We start from the raw sequence: 17,590 nt of genomic DNA on the forward strand, positions 1-17,590 counted from the left end.
TTAATATTTTGAGAGGTAAAGCATTAATATAAAACAGTCAGTTTTAAACAGGCTGTCAGTTAACTTGTAATGTATTTTAATGGAGAGAGGTAGAAATGCATCACTGAATAAAAAGAATTTATTTGAAGAGCTGTAAGCCCAAGGTGAACGTGCAACAGCCCATTGCACCAGTGGTAAATAAAATTGCAGAAATATTAAAGAGAAGCAGAGCTGTGAAAAAGGCCTGCTAGATCAGGTATTTGGGGAAATACAGATGACAACGGGAAAATATTTTAATGGTGCACCTATCATCTGTGAAGGCAATAGATGACAGTGGAAAGCAAGATAATAAAAAGGTAGATTTATTTCTCACAGTAACAAGTTCTGCTGCACTTCAACTTAAATTAATAGTTTACAGTTAATCCAGACACGGTAATTTAACTGCAAAGCTGCATTACAGGGGTTTGAGTGCTGTACTTGACATAGAAATGTAAGATATTTTTAGTTCTGAGCTATAAAAGGAAAGCGCAAATATAGAAAGTCTGCAACTGAACTAAGTCTGAACCGCGGCAGCTTTGCAGGCTGCAAGTCCTGCCAGTTCTGTCTGGCAGAAAAGGCACTGGCTGCTGGAAGACAGGACAAACCTGAGACAAGACAGTAACATTTGCCGTGACATGCAGTCATTCTACATAGATCAAAGTTTTCAGGGGTTGACAGTGCATTGACATTCTCCATGGACCTACTTAAATATATTAATAGGAATAGGTTGCCCAGGAAGTTTGGAGAGTTCCCATCCCTGGAGGGGTTCCAGAGATATCTGGGTATGGTGCTGGGTGATGTGGTTTAGTGGTTTAGGGGTTACAGGGCCAGTGACGAGTTAATGGTTGGACTGGATGATCTTAAAGGTCTCTTCCAACTTTGTTGATCCCATGGTTTTATGATTCTATTTTAGTTTTGCTGCATTCATCCCAACTGGAACTACATAAGTACAAAAGAATAATTTCTTCAGGGAGATAAATTTAGATGGCACACAAAGGCGTTAATATGTTCATCGATTTTGATGCCCTTAAAAAGACCAAGGAAGACAGCATAGCAGATTTAGTTTTACACATCCAACTCTTTGTTAGAGAAACCTGTTATACCTGATGCTCAAGGAATTTCCCTAGAAAACACATTAGTGCTATTACTAAGGTTTACAGAGTTTATGGCTTAATCTGGAAGAAAAATAATGAGGTTATGTGATAATAGGGTGTAAGTAACTTTGGAAATAATCAGTCTTACTGGTCTGGAGCAAAAATTATCAACTGCAATACAGAAATTTTCTTTCAACAAGCAAAATTCTGTTATGACTAGGAGGTTCATGAACTATGCTGTGTGAAATAATAAAAAGGTATTAGTGACACAATTCAGTGTCAATCTATGTGCTCTAGTGAAAAAAAAGAAAGTGTAGAGTCATTTGTAGAAACAGGTAATTCTTTTGGTGAGTGTGTGTCTAATTAAGTTGACCTGGGTATGAGGCATGCAAAACTGCCCGCTGGAAAAGGACCGCCCACTATAAATAATTTTAGAAAACTGAGGAATGAAATAAACATATATTCATGGCTTAGAGTATTAGGGCAGTAAGCACAAGATTCTGTTGTCCCTCAGTGCCTCGAGAGGGATTGAAGCAATGCCAGACCTTCACCTTGTTGGCCAGATTGCCCAAATGTTCATAGCCTATCCTGAGTTGGAGTGGACCCATCAGGGTCATCGAGTCCCACTCCTGGCCCTGCACAGGACACCCCAAAGATCACACGAGGGGCCTGAGAACATTGTCCAAACACTTTGATGGGCTCAGTGCTGTGTCCACTTCCATGGGGAGCCTCTTTCACTTCTTAGTTGTTTTCTCTCAGATAGAAAGATTATATGATATTCTAACACTCATCATAATGTAATTTAATTATTTACTCATCATAATCTATTTAATTATCTGTATAATTATCTATTATAATAGGAAAAGATCCCATGTTTTCAGTTGCAGGCCACATCTTAAAAGTTTTTAACAAAAACCAAAGCAAGGCATAAACACTTCAGAATAGCAAGAACAGAAACACTCCTAAATATCATAGATTTGATAAGTACTACAGGGGGCTAGGAAAAATTTCCAGCATATATTAGAATAAGGATTCCTCATTTTTCTAAAGATGTTTTTGCAACACATCCATTTTATGAGAGGATCTTGAAACACTAAACAAACTGATTAAGAGTTATTTTTATTTTGCAGCTGGAGAAACTTAGGAACTGCCAAATTTGACCCTTACCCAAAGTTACGCAATAAAGCAGTGGAGACAATTGTAAGAAAAGCCAATTTTATTCCCTATAAATCTGTATCTAAATTTACCTACACTTTACCACAATGTTTATCTGGAAAATAATTGTTGGCAGAATAAGTAACAATCATTGGAACAGCTGTGGTGTTAACAATTGTTGTTCCACAGAAAGTAAGGATTTAAAAGACATTTGTTAGCCAGTTCATCCTACAAATTACAGCAGTACATATGCACCTACATAAAATTCCATTGTAGCTTAAAGGACACATACTAATATTTATTATAGCTATTAGGCTTCATAACTTTGAGAAATGTAAAAATCAAGATATTGATCAGGGGTACTAAAATAACTGAGTTACTAGAAGAGTTACCTCTTGTTTTTCTTCTGATGATGGAAGTTCATTAGGAGTAGAAAATACTTAATGCCTGCTTGTCATGATGTTTAGTTAATTATTGCGTTATTAAATAGTGACTCAGCCAGGAAGGTTCATTTGTTTCTTCCTTCTCAACTGGAAGAACTTGAAAGCTTATGCAATGGGAAAGTGAAAGCTGAAACTTTCTTCTCAGCATCCCACTCTTTGTTACTCACATTTCCCAACATGGAGGAGAGATTTATTTCCTTCAAGGAAGGAAGGAACATTTAAGATGTGAATGAATGCAAATACAAGAAAAGCAGGAAACCAACCAGAGCTGTCAATACACAATTTATAGAGCTGCAACACTGCAGGGGTAATATCAGTGAGAGATGCAATCACCTGTAAAAGGAATTCCTGCAGACCTGAGCTCAGAAATGAAACATTAGCATTATGTTAGTACCCAACACATGTTCTGAAGGCCTGGTGGTTGAAGAACAAAGCCTCTTTCCTTCCTAGGTTGCTTCCTGCAATGTTAGTTTCTACACTCCAGAACGATTATGAGCAATATGACACAAAAAAGCTGCCAGTAGCTTGTGAGTGGAACAGTCTCACTTCTTTCTGCCCTTGCCTATTTCCAACATAAATAAACGCATAAATAATAATTTGCCAACAGCTTCCCTCCTGCTGTAGGGAAATGTTTCATGTTTGGTTGGAATAATTAACAGGCTTTTTGTTATTTTCTACTACCATATGCTGCTTTTCTGCTCTGTATTTGCAGCTCCTCAGACCAGCTCCTGATTTTGCAGCACTGGGAGTTGAATGGCAGATTGGTTGTGGAAGGTGTGTAGAGAAAGAGGAAGGGGAGAAGACTTTACACATTTCCACCTTAACACTGGAAGAACGTGGGGCTGCAGAGGTCTGCTTTTGTAGCTATCAATGAACTAAAAAGCCATTTACTTTTAAATGGGGACTGAGTGGCTCAACAAAAGAGCCAAACTAATTTTGTTTTAATTATTTATTGTGTTCCAATTCTCATGACTGATTCTGTTTTAATTGTATTTTTAATTAACTGCATTGATTACAATGGACTGTACACTTCCCTCACGGAACTGCTGACTGGTTTAGCTTCCATTTTGTTTTACTACAACATCACAGAAGGAAGCAAGAGAAGACAGGTTTATCCAGGGAAAAAGAAGGGTCTTTTCTGCATTTTGCTGGTGAATGTGGGCACTTATGAAGTAAATTTTAGGAAGATTTTGTTAGCGATTTGTTACTCCATGAGTAACTCCGGTTTTGCATGGGTTGCAATATGGTCGTTCTGTTTCCTCCTTATGATAACTGGGCAATATTTTATCTTCTACTGCTGCTTGGGGATTGGCTGGGTGGGAGTGTCAGGATGGAAGCTCTTGGCACAGCGCTGCCTCCATCTCTGCTCCCTTGGCATCCCATTGTGGGGCTGGGGCTCCCCTGGCTCTGCTGGGTCAGCCGGGGGCAGCTCCAGCCCCGTGCCCTGGGCACCTTCCAGCGTCACCAAGTTCTGCTCATGCCCTCCAGCCTCTGACTGCTGCTCCTCTGAACATCCTGCTCTCTTACCAGCACTCCCAGCTTTCCCCTGGCAAGGCTGTGAATCAGCCCTGAGTCTCCAGAAATAGGATGTGCCTGGTGCTCTCCGTGCGCTCGCAGCACCGCGCAGCATCGCAAGCCGAGCCAAGGTCTGGCTGGCTGCTGGAGAAATAAGTGCTTGTGAACCAGCTTTGGAATCCTCAATAGCTGCTCATTTTAGCCATGCTCACACAGCGGGGTTTTTTACTACAGTTATCCAGGGAATAGCTGCTCTTTGGGGGAAATATCTCTTCATTTTTAAGAGAGCAAGTGAGTAGGCCTGGTATTTATTCCTCATTCTCTTTTGTTTAAAATAGTCTCTCTATCCAAGCAGGGAGCAGAGGGCTGAGACTGCCATATCCCTGATCATTCTTGCTCAGCTAACATCAAATATTAATGCAAACAGCTCATAAGCTCAACAGATACAGATGTGATTTGAATAATTTTAGTTTGTCTTTGCAGGTATTGAATTTAGTGTCAGAAATTGAGAGCTGTTGGCCAACAGTGTCACAAGAGAAGGCTCTGCAGACTACAGTCTAGGAGAGAGTTGTTCAGCAAGAGGTGCTCCAACACTGGTGTATCCAGCTCCCTTGGGTTTTTTCAATGTTAATTTCTGAAGAAGATTGGAAATTCCCTTTTGGTAGTGAAAAAGGAAAAGAAGTTGGATGTAGATACACAGCAGTGAGACATGGAGACAGTGGGATCCTTAAACAATTTTTGTCCATTCTAGGTACTGAATAAGGGTGACACAGAAAAAAAAAACCCCATTTATTTGAAGGCTTTTCAACTAAGAGTGAATTTCTATACAGGAAAGGTTTCTTTAACTTGATAAGTAGCTGCTTACTTTTGGGAAATCAGCATTTTTGGAATTTCAAAAGCATCCTCTCAAGAGTATTACACAGGGGCAAAAACACATGACTGTAGTTTCCAGCTCAGATAAAGAAGCAGAATTGCATGTTTTATTTACTCTCTGTTGATAGAAAGCAATGGTATCTCAAAAGAAAGGCACTGCTTGCTAATAACAAATAGTTTTGGTACCCCTGAGACCCTGGTCACAACTAAGGATCATGAACTTATCTCTCAATAAGATTTTCCAATCAGTTTTTCCTCTACCTTTTAATATTTCCTCCCTTATCTTCCCAGCTTAATTTTGAGAATATCATGTTTTAAACTCAAGATTTATGGCATCTACTTCTTCCTTATCCACAAGATGTCTTTTCCTGTCACCTAAACCTCCTGGCACTGAAGAGTTTCATCTAAGAAGGTCAAATTTAAGCTGCTTTGCAAAGAGGAAGTGGTTGAAACAAATGCTTCTGCTAGTCTGTGAAAATACCATATTTTTCAGCTTTGTGAAAAAAAAAATATATTTTATAAATATAAAATAGATTCCCATATGGGTCCTTCTTCTCCTTATCTGACCTGAGGTCAAAACCAAAACTTCCTGATATTCTGAGACATGAGTCATGCTGTTGGGGCAGCTAGGCATAATTTATAGGACCCACATTTAGTATAAAATCCTTTTCAACTACCCCATAATTCATAAAAGTTTCTGTTCTTTGAATTTGTTGGGATCAAAGTTTTAATATGATGTTTTCTGATGGGAGACTAAAACCCATGGCTTACCAAGCCTACAGAGGAAACAGAGTGCTGCAAATGCAGCTTTGGCAGATTAATGTAATTCTGATTCCCTCTTTTCTTTCCCCAAAATGCTTGCTGTGGTGGGTTCATATTAATAAGTAAACTTTTATTTTACTCCAGTTAGATGTTAGAACACAGTGGGAGTGCTGGAGCAAAGTTACATCTATGTTTCTATTAATTGCATGCAGTACATCACTGAGCAGAATTTTAATAGAGCTGAAAACCTTTCCATGACTGGGAAAAATCTCAGTCCCTAACAACTGAAAATGAAATCAGAGCAACCTCTGGCTCTGGGCAGTGCCTTGCACTTTAATCTTTTCTTGGAAGAGTTCAGAGATTTTCACTATGTGGACCAGGAAAATGCTTAAGTATTGCACGTGGCTGTGTGAGAGAGTCAGCACACACCCAGGTCTTTGCTTTTATGATCTACCACAGCCATGCTATGGCAGGGCAAAACCCCACATTTTGCAAATATGGCAAACACAGTCTGCTGGATGAAGGAATAAATGAAAAATGAGTTGAAGCACCTTTAAAATCTTTGTCATAAATAACACTTGTAGACCAAAGCTGGACCAGAGAAGAGAGATCAATTAATCTTTTCAACCTCTTTCACCTTCCCTTGCCTGGCTTTGCAGTTTTCAGGCATTTCTGCTTATGATAATTGTCCTAAGGCTGTTGTAGCTTCCACTATTCTGAAAGTACCATTTCTTTCTAAAGGCATCCAAAGATAAAGAGTACAATTGAGGAGTGTTTTTCAAACTCAAAGGAAGGGGAAAAGTCATGTTAACAAAAAATCACTGGGAAAAGAACACAAAATATTTCTGATTGCAAATTTTGCTTTCCTATTACATGTGCCAAAAGATACCAAAATCAATGTGAACTGCATGGGCTCAGATTTTTCTCTGTCTGAATAATTGCCCCTCTGAAGGCAAATAGCAGCTTTTGCTGGAAAATGATTTTGTTTTCTGGTTGGAGCTCTGAATCCTGTGCAGGAATTCACCATTGCAATATTGGGGTTTTTTTTTCCTTCATACAAATATCTCCCTCCTGACTCACTTGCTGCTTTCCTTCTCTAAAAAAGGGGGGTGAGAGGGCAGAAAGGGGAGGACAACTGAATTAAAACCCCTAACTATAAAAAACTTCATGGTGAAACACTTAATGTCATTGAAAACACATTCTTGTTTTTGGGAAGCAGCTCAGACTGTCTATTTTAGCCTGTCTTGAATAAATAGCTTATTCTTTTGAGCACTGCCTTGTAGATGTCTGTGCTCTGTGAGGAAGATTTTGATCTAATTTGTATTTGATGAGCTGGGAAGCTGTAAATGACCACGTGCGTCATCCTGGGAGCGCTGTCGCTTTGTGCAGTGCTCGACGAGACCAAGGCTCCATGAGTGACCCCACGGAGGTGTTTTGGAGCAGGCAAGGAGAACTCTCCAAGCACCATCTGCTCGTTCTGTTGCTTGTGAAACGATGTCACATCTGCTGCTCTAAAAACATTCTGCTGATCTCTCCTACAGCACAGGGCTGCTGCGCTCCTCAGCCCTGGGAAAAGGAGTCAGCGCCGGGACAGGAGGTGTTAGCTGTGGATGAAATTGCACGTGGCCTGCTTAGCTTCCACATCCTGTGACCAAACCATAAATATCATGGAAAAAAAGAGGAAATTAGAGAGAGGATCCAGCACTCTGCACTTAACTGGTGAAGCTGGTTAAATACTTGGACTGTTAGTCTTTGCTGAGCTATACCTTGCCCCAGCTTGGCTGCTGCTGGTACAACTAATACTACTTCATGCTTCAAGCCTAACATGGCTAAGTCTTCTCAGAGATTGAGAAGATATATTTGAGATACCTTGATTAGTGGAAAATTAGATTTGTCTTTGATTTCAGATAAAATGAGCTCAGAAGGTACTACCATTTCCTTTGGCCATCAGATTTTATAGCTTAGACTATTTGGCTGCCTAACACTTATGCAGTGTTATAAAGCTAATTTACCTACCCTGGAAGCTCCAGGTGTACACACTGGTGTATACTTTTGCAATACTACTCATTACTACTATACCCAGAGTGATCATTTCATAATAGTGGTGTACAGGAAAACAGTGTTGGTATCAGAGGAGAGAGGTTATAATGATGCAATAGAAATCCTTGGAAGTACCAAGGAACAGCAGCCCCAGATAATTAAAGATTTAGTATTTGGCTTTCCACACCCACATGCAATTGTTAGGACCTGAGATTCTTTTTCAGTATTGCCAGACACAAGGACTGTTTTCAGGAATCTGCAGATGCAGGAAAAATAACAGAGGGAAGTTGTTAGGGTGTATGTTGCTGGCAATTCAGTGGCTATGCTCATTTCATATAATAATGAGTTTAAACTAGTAAGTCTTAAAATTGTTGTATTTGCCTGGTATCTCTGAATGGTGAAAAGAAGTGACCACCATCTTCTTTCAATCAAGATTATGTTAAAGGAATTAAACCATCTATTTTAATACCCATCTTGACAAAAAAGATTTAGGCTACTGATGACCTGATGGTCACCTCCAATTTGCAAAGCAGAGGGGAACAAACTGTGCAGTGTCATGGGGAATACCATGGCAAGAAAGAGGCCAGGATGTCAGGAAAGGTGGCCATATGACATTTTCCACTGCTGTATGAGACTCATAAAGGGTCCTAATTATATGCTATGGCATGTAGATATCATGCTAAAGAATTGAAGCAACTGATGTAGTTCACTTTCTTACTTTCCTCTGATAATCTAGAGATACCACAGCTTCACCATATCAGTTATTGAGGGTAGTTCTACATTGACCCACATGTCTGGAAGAGCAGGAACAGACCAGAAAGTAGGACACTGGAATACTTTTCAGGTGTTTGGCTGCTGGCTTGATCACTGACCTGGGTAAAGAACCTCATTACCCTTTCTTTCTGGTCCCACCTCTTGCTATTTATTTTTTAGCATGTTGGATGCATGAGTCACTGAAACAATATATACTTTCCATTATAATGCATTTAAACCCAAATCTTACTTGTAAACATCACTGTACTGTAAATAGAAATGAAAGATTTGGTATTCATCCAAGAACAAAGCAAATGCCTATTTTTATATCATGGTGGCAGGCTGGAAGGGCTGAAAGAGGACTCAAAACCTTGTATAAAAGAGCTGTGACCTAGAGCAACAAAATCTTGTCTGCTCTTTCAGCAAGATTCTGTTAGTACTCAGGTGCCCTAGAAAATGAGAACCTAGAAACTGCCCTAGAAAATTTCCTTTAGAATGGGAGATTGGTGGCATTTTCTACTGCTGTGGAATTCTACCACAGCTTTTGCGTGACAGCCTTCCTCTATTCTTAAAGATTTCCTAGTTTTCACAGAGTATTCTGAGTTGGAAGGGAACCACAAGGATCTTTGACTTCAACTCTTAAGAGAATGGCCCAAACACATTCATGCCTGTGAAGTTCAGGTGTTTGAGGCTGTGATTTCTAAAGGTGCTTGTGCACCTTCAGGAAAACATCCCTATGCTCAGACAATTGTCTTGCAAGAGAGCCTACAATGATCAGTAGGAATCCTCGTGGACAACAAATAGTAGTAGAGCAGAAATTAATAAAATTTTCCTTATTTGTGTTAATGTCTGTGACACTGTGCTTCAGTGGCTACCTACAGGGTTCCTTAGGAATTAAGCAGCCTACCTGGATTAAACATGAATCTTTGAATCTTCTCAATATCCTATATAAACATCTACACTGGTTATATTTCTTCTTTACAATAGCTATTGTCATAATGACTTCTTGTAAGAGGAATGAAAAAGGGTGTTATTCTACCTTGTTCTTCATTCATCTGCATTTTATAAGGATGTCATCCTTTGTAGCAGGCAATTGCCCCCTTCTGTCTCAAGGGCTATAGAAATTGAATCCTTTAGGGCCATACATTGCTTTAAATCACAGTAAGAATGAATACTTTGTTTTCAGCTGGTTTTGCTAAGGCTACAGTGGGGAATTGAATTGCCTATATGGGGTCAAAGTTTGGCCCTTGAGACTAAATCCCACAGGAGGGAGTATGACAGCACCATGAAGCACCAGCCTGAACCAGGTGATGTCTAGGAAATAAGCAATTGCCATTGCATCTGTCTTCACTGGGGCAGCTCTGCAGGCCCAGTAAATTATTCTCAGACTTTAAATTCAGCAAAGTGAAATGCAAGGTCCTACATCTGGATCAGAGCAATCCCAGGCACACTTGCAGCCTGGGCAGAGAACTGATTGAGAGCAGCCCTGTGAGAAAGATTTGGGAGTGATGGTTGGTAAAAACTCAATATGAGTGGCAAAGTGTGCTCACAGCCCAGAAGAACAACTGTGTCCTGAGCTGCAGCCAGAGGAGTGTGGGCAGCAGGTCAAGGAGGGGATTCTGCTCCTCTGTTCTGCCCTTGTGGGACCCCACCAGAGTGCTGCATCCAGCTCTGGCGTGCCCATAACAAGGAAACAGAACTGTTGGAGCAAGTCCAGAGGGGGCCATGAAGATGAAAAAAGGACTGGAGCACCTTTTTCTACAAAGACAGGCTGGGGAAACTGGGGCAGTTTAGCCTGGAGAAGAGAAGGTTGCATGGAGAGCTCACAGCAACCTTACAGCAACTGAAGGGGCTACAGGAAAGCTGGAGAGGGACTCATTGTGAATTGCAGTGATAGTACAAGGAATACAAGGTACAAACCAAGAGAGTGGAAATTTATTTTAGATATTAGGAACAACTTCTTCACTGTGAGGGTGGTGAGACACTGGAACAGGTTGCCCAGGGGGGCTCTCAATGCCTCAACCCTGGCAGCGTTCAAGGCCTGGTTGGGCAAGGTCTTGAGCAATGTGGGTTAGTGGAAGGTTTCCCTGCCCAAGGTGGGGGTAACTGGGACTAGATGGCCTTTGAGGTCCCTCCCACTCCTTAACATTCTTAGCTCAGTTAGCCAGAGCCTGGTGCTAATAATGCCAAGGTTACAGGTTTGATCCCTGTGTGAGTCTTCACTCAAGAGCTGGACCTGATAATCCTTGTGGATCCCTTCCAACGCAGAATATTCTGTGATCCAAATATATTGGGGTGTCTAGGGAATGATTAGGAGGATTATGAGGAGTATATGGCTCCAAAGGCATGGCAAATTCATGTGAAGCATGGCCAAGTTTCTGCCTCTCACCACCAGCCTTATTCCGTCTTAGTTTACAGTATGTGATCTTAACTTCTAAAATGTAGAAATCACATTATCCCAACCCAAGTTTGTTTTCTAAGACAGCCTCTGCAGATTAGTACATCATTTGTTTTGATCAGGTTTGCTTGTATTTATTTTGTGTGATAAAAAGAAATGTTCTGAGATGAGAAATGTGCAATTCCTGAGGTTATGTATACATATATTTGCAATGGTGAGGTCAAAAATTATTTCTAAGTCCTCTTGCACACAGAATATGTACTACTGGCAGTTAAATGTAAGATGGAAAGATAAAGCTTTTCTAAGAAAGAAATTGATTTCCAATGACCAAGAAAAGTCAGTGTCTAATGTTGAGTTATATGGTTCCTTGTGTAGGTAAAAAGCAGGTGTGTAAAGATGAGACATAGCTGGAAATTTGATCCTCATTCATGTATTCCTGAAGTTACTGAGGTGTAATTTTCAGGTTGATTCAAATCCCAAGGTGCTGCAGAATTACACAGGTCTGATGTCACACTCCTGTATGATTATTTAAGAATTAAATTTTAACCTGTATTTTCTTCCTGGAACAGTAATAGTGGTATATAAAGCTTTCCTGAAGGTACTGGTTACTTGGAACAAATGTATTTGAGATAAAATATGTATTAAAAGACACAGGCCTTTCATACCTGGTTTTCTTTGAAACATACCCTAAGAAAAATATACGTATTGTTTGGATCCATCCACATTTCTCTCTGTATTGATCTGTCCTTTGACAGACTCTGACAAGCTTTCCTTTCCTCTTAGAAACTTTCCATTGTGTCCAACCCTTTTCAGACATTTCCTGCATTTTTCAGCCCACTGAACTGGTCATATCATTTCAGTCTGGAAGTATGACATAGTCCCGAGTTGCACACCTTCCACTACATTGGTGTGGATTCAGAGGTTTGCGTTCATTTAATTTATCATTTTCCTTTCCTGCTTGTTTGTCCAGTGACCTCAAATTTAGATCAATACATAGAAAAATTATTTCATCCTGCTGGCTAGGTTACTAAAATATTTAGACCACACCAAGGTCATATCCATTGTATTTTGGAATTGCTTTCTACCTATCACAATTCCCTTTAACTTCAGTCACACAATGAAGCATATTTTTTTTTTCTTAGCTGTTCAGAAATTCCTCTGCATAACTCTACAGTGACTGTTGGGTTTTTTGTGAGATTTCATTTCAGCAGCCTTTGTTTGCAAACCAGTAAACACTTCCTGCAGAAATGGAACATTTTGACTAGTTCTGAGAAGTCTAAAAGTTGAAAATCATGTTAGTGGGTCTGGATCCAATCAACAGTAGCAGAGAGGCAGTTTTGGACACCTCAGGGGTCTTCAGAAAATATAATAGACAGGAGGCAATGTCACAGCATTCATCTTCTGAGTCACACTTTTTTTTATTAGGTGCAGCTTTTTTAATCTCAAACTTTCAGGCATGTTCTTTCATGCTCTTCAGGATATGTACTTATACCTCTGCTATCCAGTTTTTATATTTAAATCAATGTAATCTTATAATTTCTTTCAGAGATTATCTTCTGCACACCAGTAATAACTTGGCAACTAAAACATGGAACAGTTAAGCAATGTTCTCTATGAGCATTCAAATGAACATTACATAACCAAGAACTTTTAAAGTGTCTTTACAATAATGAAACCCAAGGCTATACAGTTATCCTTTTACTCCTTGCTAGGCATGCTTCAGGTGAGGACTTGGCACTAAATAAATTACACTGAAGTCAAAGTTTTTGCATGTAGGAGACATAAATCTCTAGATGAGGCTGAACATGTTTTGCTCTTATATTTTGCCCTGCCACTCCTTTATTTTCTCATGTTGAGCTCTGCAGTTGGAGGCATTGTTTGTTGAGGTAAAATGTCAGGTAACTACTGTGTTTAATTTAAATGATGAGGCTTAGAGCAGAGTGATGCTTCAGCTGGAGCAGGCTGATGCCTACACTAACTGTGTGGAATTACAGAGCACTGGCAGTGCTCAGTCAGTCAGCACTCAATCGGTTGGAAGTTTCAATCTGTACATGTAATTAAGTCCACTGGAAAAGTTGTTCTGACAGATGCTTAATTGAAATTTGAAAACAGCATATCCTGCCATGGGCTCAGACTGAAGCCTCTTCAGCCCTTGGTAGGACAGCTTTCATTGTGGAGCTGTGACACAAGACAGCGTGCAAATTCTCTCTGTTTCATTACCTTTCACTTCTTCTCCCTCCAGATATCTTTGATAGTGGCAATCAAAACATCCAAGGACATAAAATCTTAAGCTCAGTTTGCTGAAATTTGAATAAAATTCTTAAGACCAGGATATTTTCCTATTTGCAGCAGTCCTCTGTGAAATAAAATAACTTTTTGTTTCTTTGTTTTTAAACTTGAATAGACTTTTTAAAGAATAATGCAGTTGTAATAGCTCCCAGTTTAGCAACATCTGAGTACATGTGTATAGTCTTAAGCAATAGTTCCTGGACCTTTATTGTTTTAGTGGAATTGCAAATACTACTCTGGAGACATACTAACATATTATATCAGTGCAAGGTTTGGCAGTTCAGGGTTCCATACTGTGCCATGCTAGCAAACAACAATTTCCCTTTGCTCTCCTTCACAGGCATAAATACCTCTTTCTCATCCAAAGAAAGAATCTCATAAGAAAAAATTAAAAATATAAATATTTTTACCAGACTGTAGAAGAAAGCTTCAGCCTTTTTTTTTTGTTGTGTTTTTTTTTTTTTTTTTTTTTTTTTTTTTTGTATTTTTTTTTTTCATTTCTTAAGCTTTTGTGGTTGCTTGGGTTGCTTTTAGCACATCAAAATAGAAATTATAAAGTGATATGTATAAATGTATTAACTGTTATGTATTAATTTCAGACACACAAACATTAGCAACACTCTTGGGATGTCAGAGCCCTCAGTAGTACTTAAACACAATAACTGAGCATTCTTGTTTGGTGTAGAGATACCTGAGCAAGTTCTAAACTAGTGACCTTGAATACCTGAATGGTCTGCCATAGTGCTCTCTTCACTCTTTTCTGAAGGTGCCTTGGCTGCTGATATCAAGCTGACCTGGCTATACACATGCTTCATTGCAGGGCAGGAATAACCCTCTTGTTTGATCTTGTAAAGCCATCTTCCAGAAATCAAACTAAAAGGATTTGTAGGGTGTTTTATTCTGCTTTTCCTTCCTCCCATACCTTCTACAGCTGGTTCCTTGAGCTACTAAAAATAAACATTCCCTCTTTGTTCCCACCCTGGAGAAAAATTTGTTTACATGGTAAGAACCCACCCAGGAAGATAGAAACGCTTTTCTAATAGTCATGCTAAAGCGTAAATCCTTGTCATACATCACCCCAAAAAAATATTTGAGAGAGCTCACCATGCTTGTACTTCTAGGAAGAGATGCAGATTTTGTGGTTGGCATTCCTTTGCTTTGAGAAATCATAATTTCTACTGGCAAGCCAGGTCTTGTTCTGTATGAGACACCATTATCAAATGACCTGAGAGAGGGACTTGTATCCAGGGACAACGATTTCTCTAATTTGTGTGGTCGTGCTCCAGCCGCGAGATCGTCACTTCTCAGAGTCTCTAAGTCTACTTCTTCATTGGTCTTCCCATCTAGAACATTTTCTTTCCAGTTTTCAGGTGACTTTCTCTTAATATGAAAATCATCTAGGCTTCTCACACTGGATGGCAAAGCATTTTTCAGTTTAGCAGCTCGGTATGCCCTCAGGCTCATGGGATCAAGCACTCTGAAAGTAACTTCATTAATAAATTGAGAGAATTTGAGTTTAGCTTCTATTTTTTCTTCCACAACAGACAATGAACTTGATGATCCTTGACTCACCAAGCTCAAGTCAGATGTAGAGGAACTGCTTTTCTTGTGGGTCTTCTTCTGCCTCTGCAGCTTTTGGCTTGTGTTTCCCACTTCTGCTGGATACAGGGAAGAGTGTTCCAGTCCGTGAGTTTTTTCACCCCCTTTCTGACAGTGCTTTGATCGATGGGGTCGATAGCCTTCATCCTTATTTTTGCTTTTAACAAAGCTTTTAGCTTCTGACCTTGTGCTGCCCTGTAACTCAAAGCTGTCCTCGCTGGAGCTGCAGCGTTTTGAGTAACTGTTCATTGTCAACTCTCCAGAGAGGCTCCTCTCTGCATCGGTTCCTGCTCCTGGTGCACGTGCAGCGGTGCATGCACTGCATGCTCTTTCTTCATTCACCCTGCCACCCCCCTCTTGCTTGGCTGGTCTTCCAGGCACAGCACCCTCTGGCTTAACTGGGGAAATGGAGCCTTTCGACAGCAGCTCCATTTACTTTCGTGTCTGTGTGTCAAATAGGGGCACTGAAAGGGGGATTCCCATAAATCCCCCTCTAACTTTTAAGACAAAAGGCATGTCTTTGGAAAGCATAACAATGCACCCACCACATTTTTTTTTTGTCCCATATACACCCCAAATCATGAATATGTTTCATCATTAATTCAATAGCAAATTCTCATCATTTTAATTAACCATACTAATGAACAGAATCTATAGGACATGCAAATTTTCCAGGGTATTGAGTGTTCAGTGGATGAGCATGGGCTTTCATTGACCCAAAGCAACATATGATATATCCCTGTTTGTTGAACTGGAAATCAAACTACCATGATGTAGATCAATTCTCACTAAGTAAAGTCTGGGTTGGTTCTGTTTCAGGGCTTTTTAAAATCCAATAGTAGAGAAGGTCATGCTATATTGTTCTAATGCTACTAGTGTTTGCTGTTCTATTAAAAAAGTTAGTGACAAATCTGCTAGATCTGCTAGAAAAGCAAACCAAACATGATTCGCACTTTCTACCTGCTTGTTTTTTGCCATAACTTTAATTCTAAAATAATTTTTAAAGGTTAGGATCCAAAGCAAGGTACAATATTTCAACATTGTCAATGAGCTTGGAGTAGTAAAGATAAATTCTTTCAGTACCTTGTACATGAAGTTCTTCTCATTTTTCACTGTCTTTATAGACAGGCAAGTCTGAACTGTGAAGTGAAGAATTTCTGTGTTTGGTTTGTATATTCAGGAACCTAAGGAACAGTTTAAGTGAGATTAAAGACTATAGTCTGACTTTGTAATCAGTGTGGATATTTGTAGTGTCCCAATGGTGTGCTGCCACAGGAAATGACCGGAGCAATGGCTGAATGATAAATTTGAAAGAGTGCTTTTTGGTTTTTTTGCATCTCCTTACTTTAGCATAAGGGTGAAAGGAAGTGATTTACCTCTTTTTGTGTGGTTGGATTCATACTCTGCTTACATCACTGTCAAATGCAGCAAGTGGAGAAAGAGAAGAGACTCACAAGCAGAAAACTGAGTGACCTCCCTTAAACACAAGAGCACATTTAAAAATATCATGCACAGCTGACAGGTCAACAGCAGCTTGAGCTGAAATGTAGTTACATGTGCTCTTGAAGCAGACATTTAGGTCCCTCATTACAAGGCACTTTACTTACTGCGTAGAATTTATTGTCTCCACTTTGGTAATTCCAACACTCATTTAAATCATAGTTCATAAAAGCTGCTGAAGTGTTGCAAATCTCTCAAATTAACATAGTAAGTACATTAATTTTGCAAATAACAGGGGAACATGAAGATCCTTTTAACACATCAGAAATCAATTGCTTTTAGTGGAATTACTTTTTGAAATGCTTCCATATTTCTATGGGACTGTGCCATTCCATTGCATACTACAAACATTATCCTGATCACAGAGATAATGCGGATAAAAATGCATAAATCTTGCTCACACTGTCTTGTTTTAGATGAATTTATGCCTCTCTCACTTGAATGCGAATGCTAACACTTTAAAGGGCTGGCAAATGCTTTCAATTTCAACAAAAAGATTTTCATGACCTTTTCAGTGCAGTCAGGGAACAATACAACACTACTCTCCTTGCAAAGCCAGAATTCAGGATTTTTCAGTATGTCCAATACAGACTTGTACGAACTTAATGTAGCTCTTGAAGCAAGCAGGATTCTGAAATACATAGGATCTATGCTAATCCATCTTAGGTCTTTTGCCTTCCAGATCGATTAGAGCTTGGCAAAGTGTGAGTTCTGCAGTTTTAATGGACTTTATTAATAATGCCTGCTTCAGAAACAGAGAAAGCCTCACTGTTGTGCCAGAACCTGTAATGACTTGTACCTACTTGGACAAGAGCTTTTATGTTCATGAGAGATTGGGCTCCTTTGTATATGAATAAAGCTATGTTAACTACAAGCATAAATTCAGCTATCCGTTGCTTATGTGCAAATTTTGAGGTATGAATTTAAAAGGTCTGTGTTACAGCCAATAAAAATGGATCATATAATTCTCTTTTATTGTCAGAAAAGAGCTCCTTTGTTCAGAGAGATTTTATTTGCATAGCAGTAAAATATATGTATAGGTATAGGTATAGACATAGATAAATGGTTATAGTAATTTAGGTAAGGTACATAACATTTGTGGGTGTCATACTGCTTATACTGCTGCTTCTCTTTTTTCAGGTGATTTCTGC

The 17,590-nt window shown here is 39.5% G+C and overlaps 1 protein-coding gene across 1 annotated transcript in view; it reads right to left on the reverse strand.

Annotated features, from left to right (window-relative positions):
• The window catches only part of BEGAIN (brain enriched guanylate kinase associated), a 149,939-nt gene extending 134,751 nt beyond the window's left edge, over positions 1-15,188 (reverse strand). The window contains exon 1 of the mRNA XM_058807436.1: positions 14,445-15,188. Coding sequence (XP_058663419.1) covers positions 14,445-15,188 — 744 coding nt within the window. The remainder of the gene's footprint in view (positions 1-14,444) is intronic.
• Positions 15,189-17,590: the final 2,402 nt, after the last annotated feature.

The sequence above is a fragment of the Ammospiza caudacuta genome, chromosome 6 (assembly GCF_027887145.1).
Source record: "Ammospiza caudacuta isolate bAmmCau1 chromosome 6, bAmmCau1.pri, whole genome shotgun sequence".
Lineage (NCBI taxonomy): Eukaryota > Metazoa > Chordata > Aves > Passeriformes > Passerellidae > Ammospiza > Ammospiza caudacuta.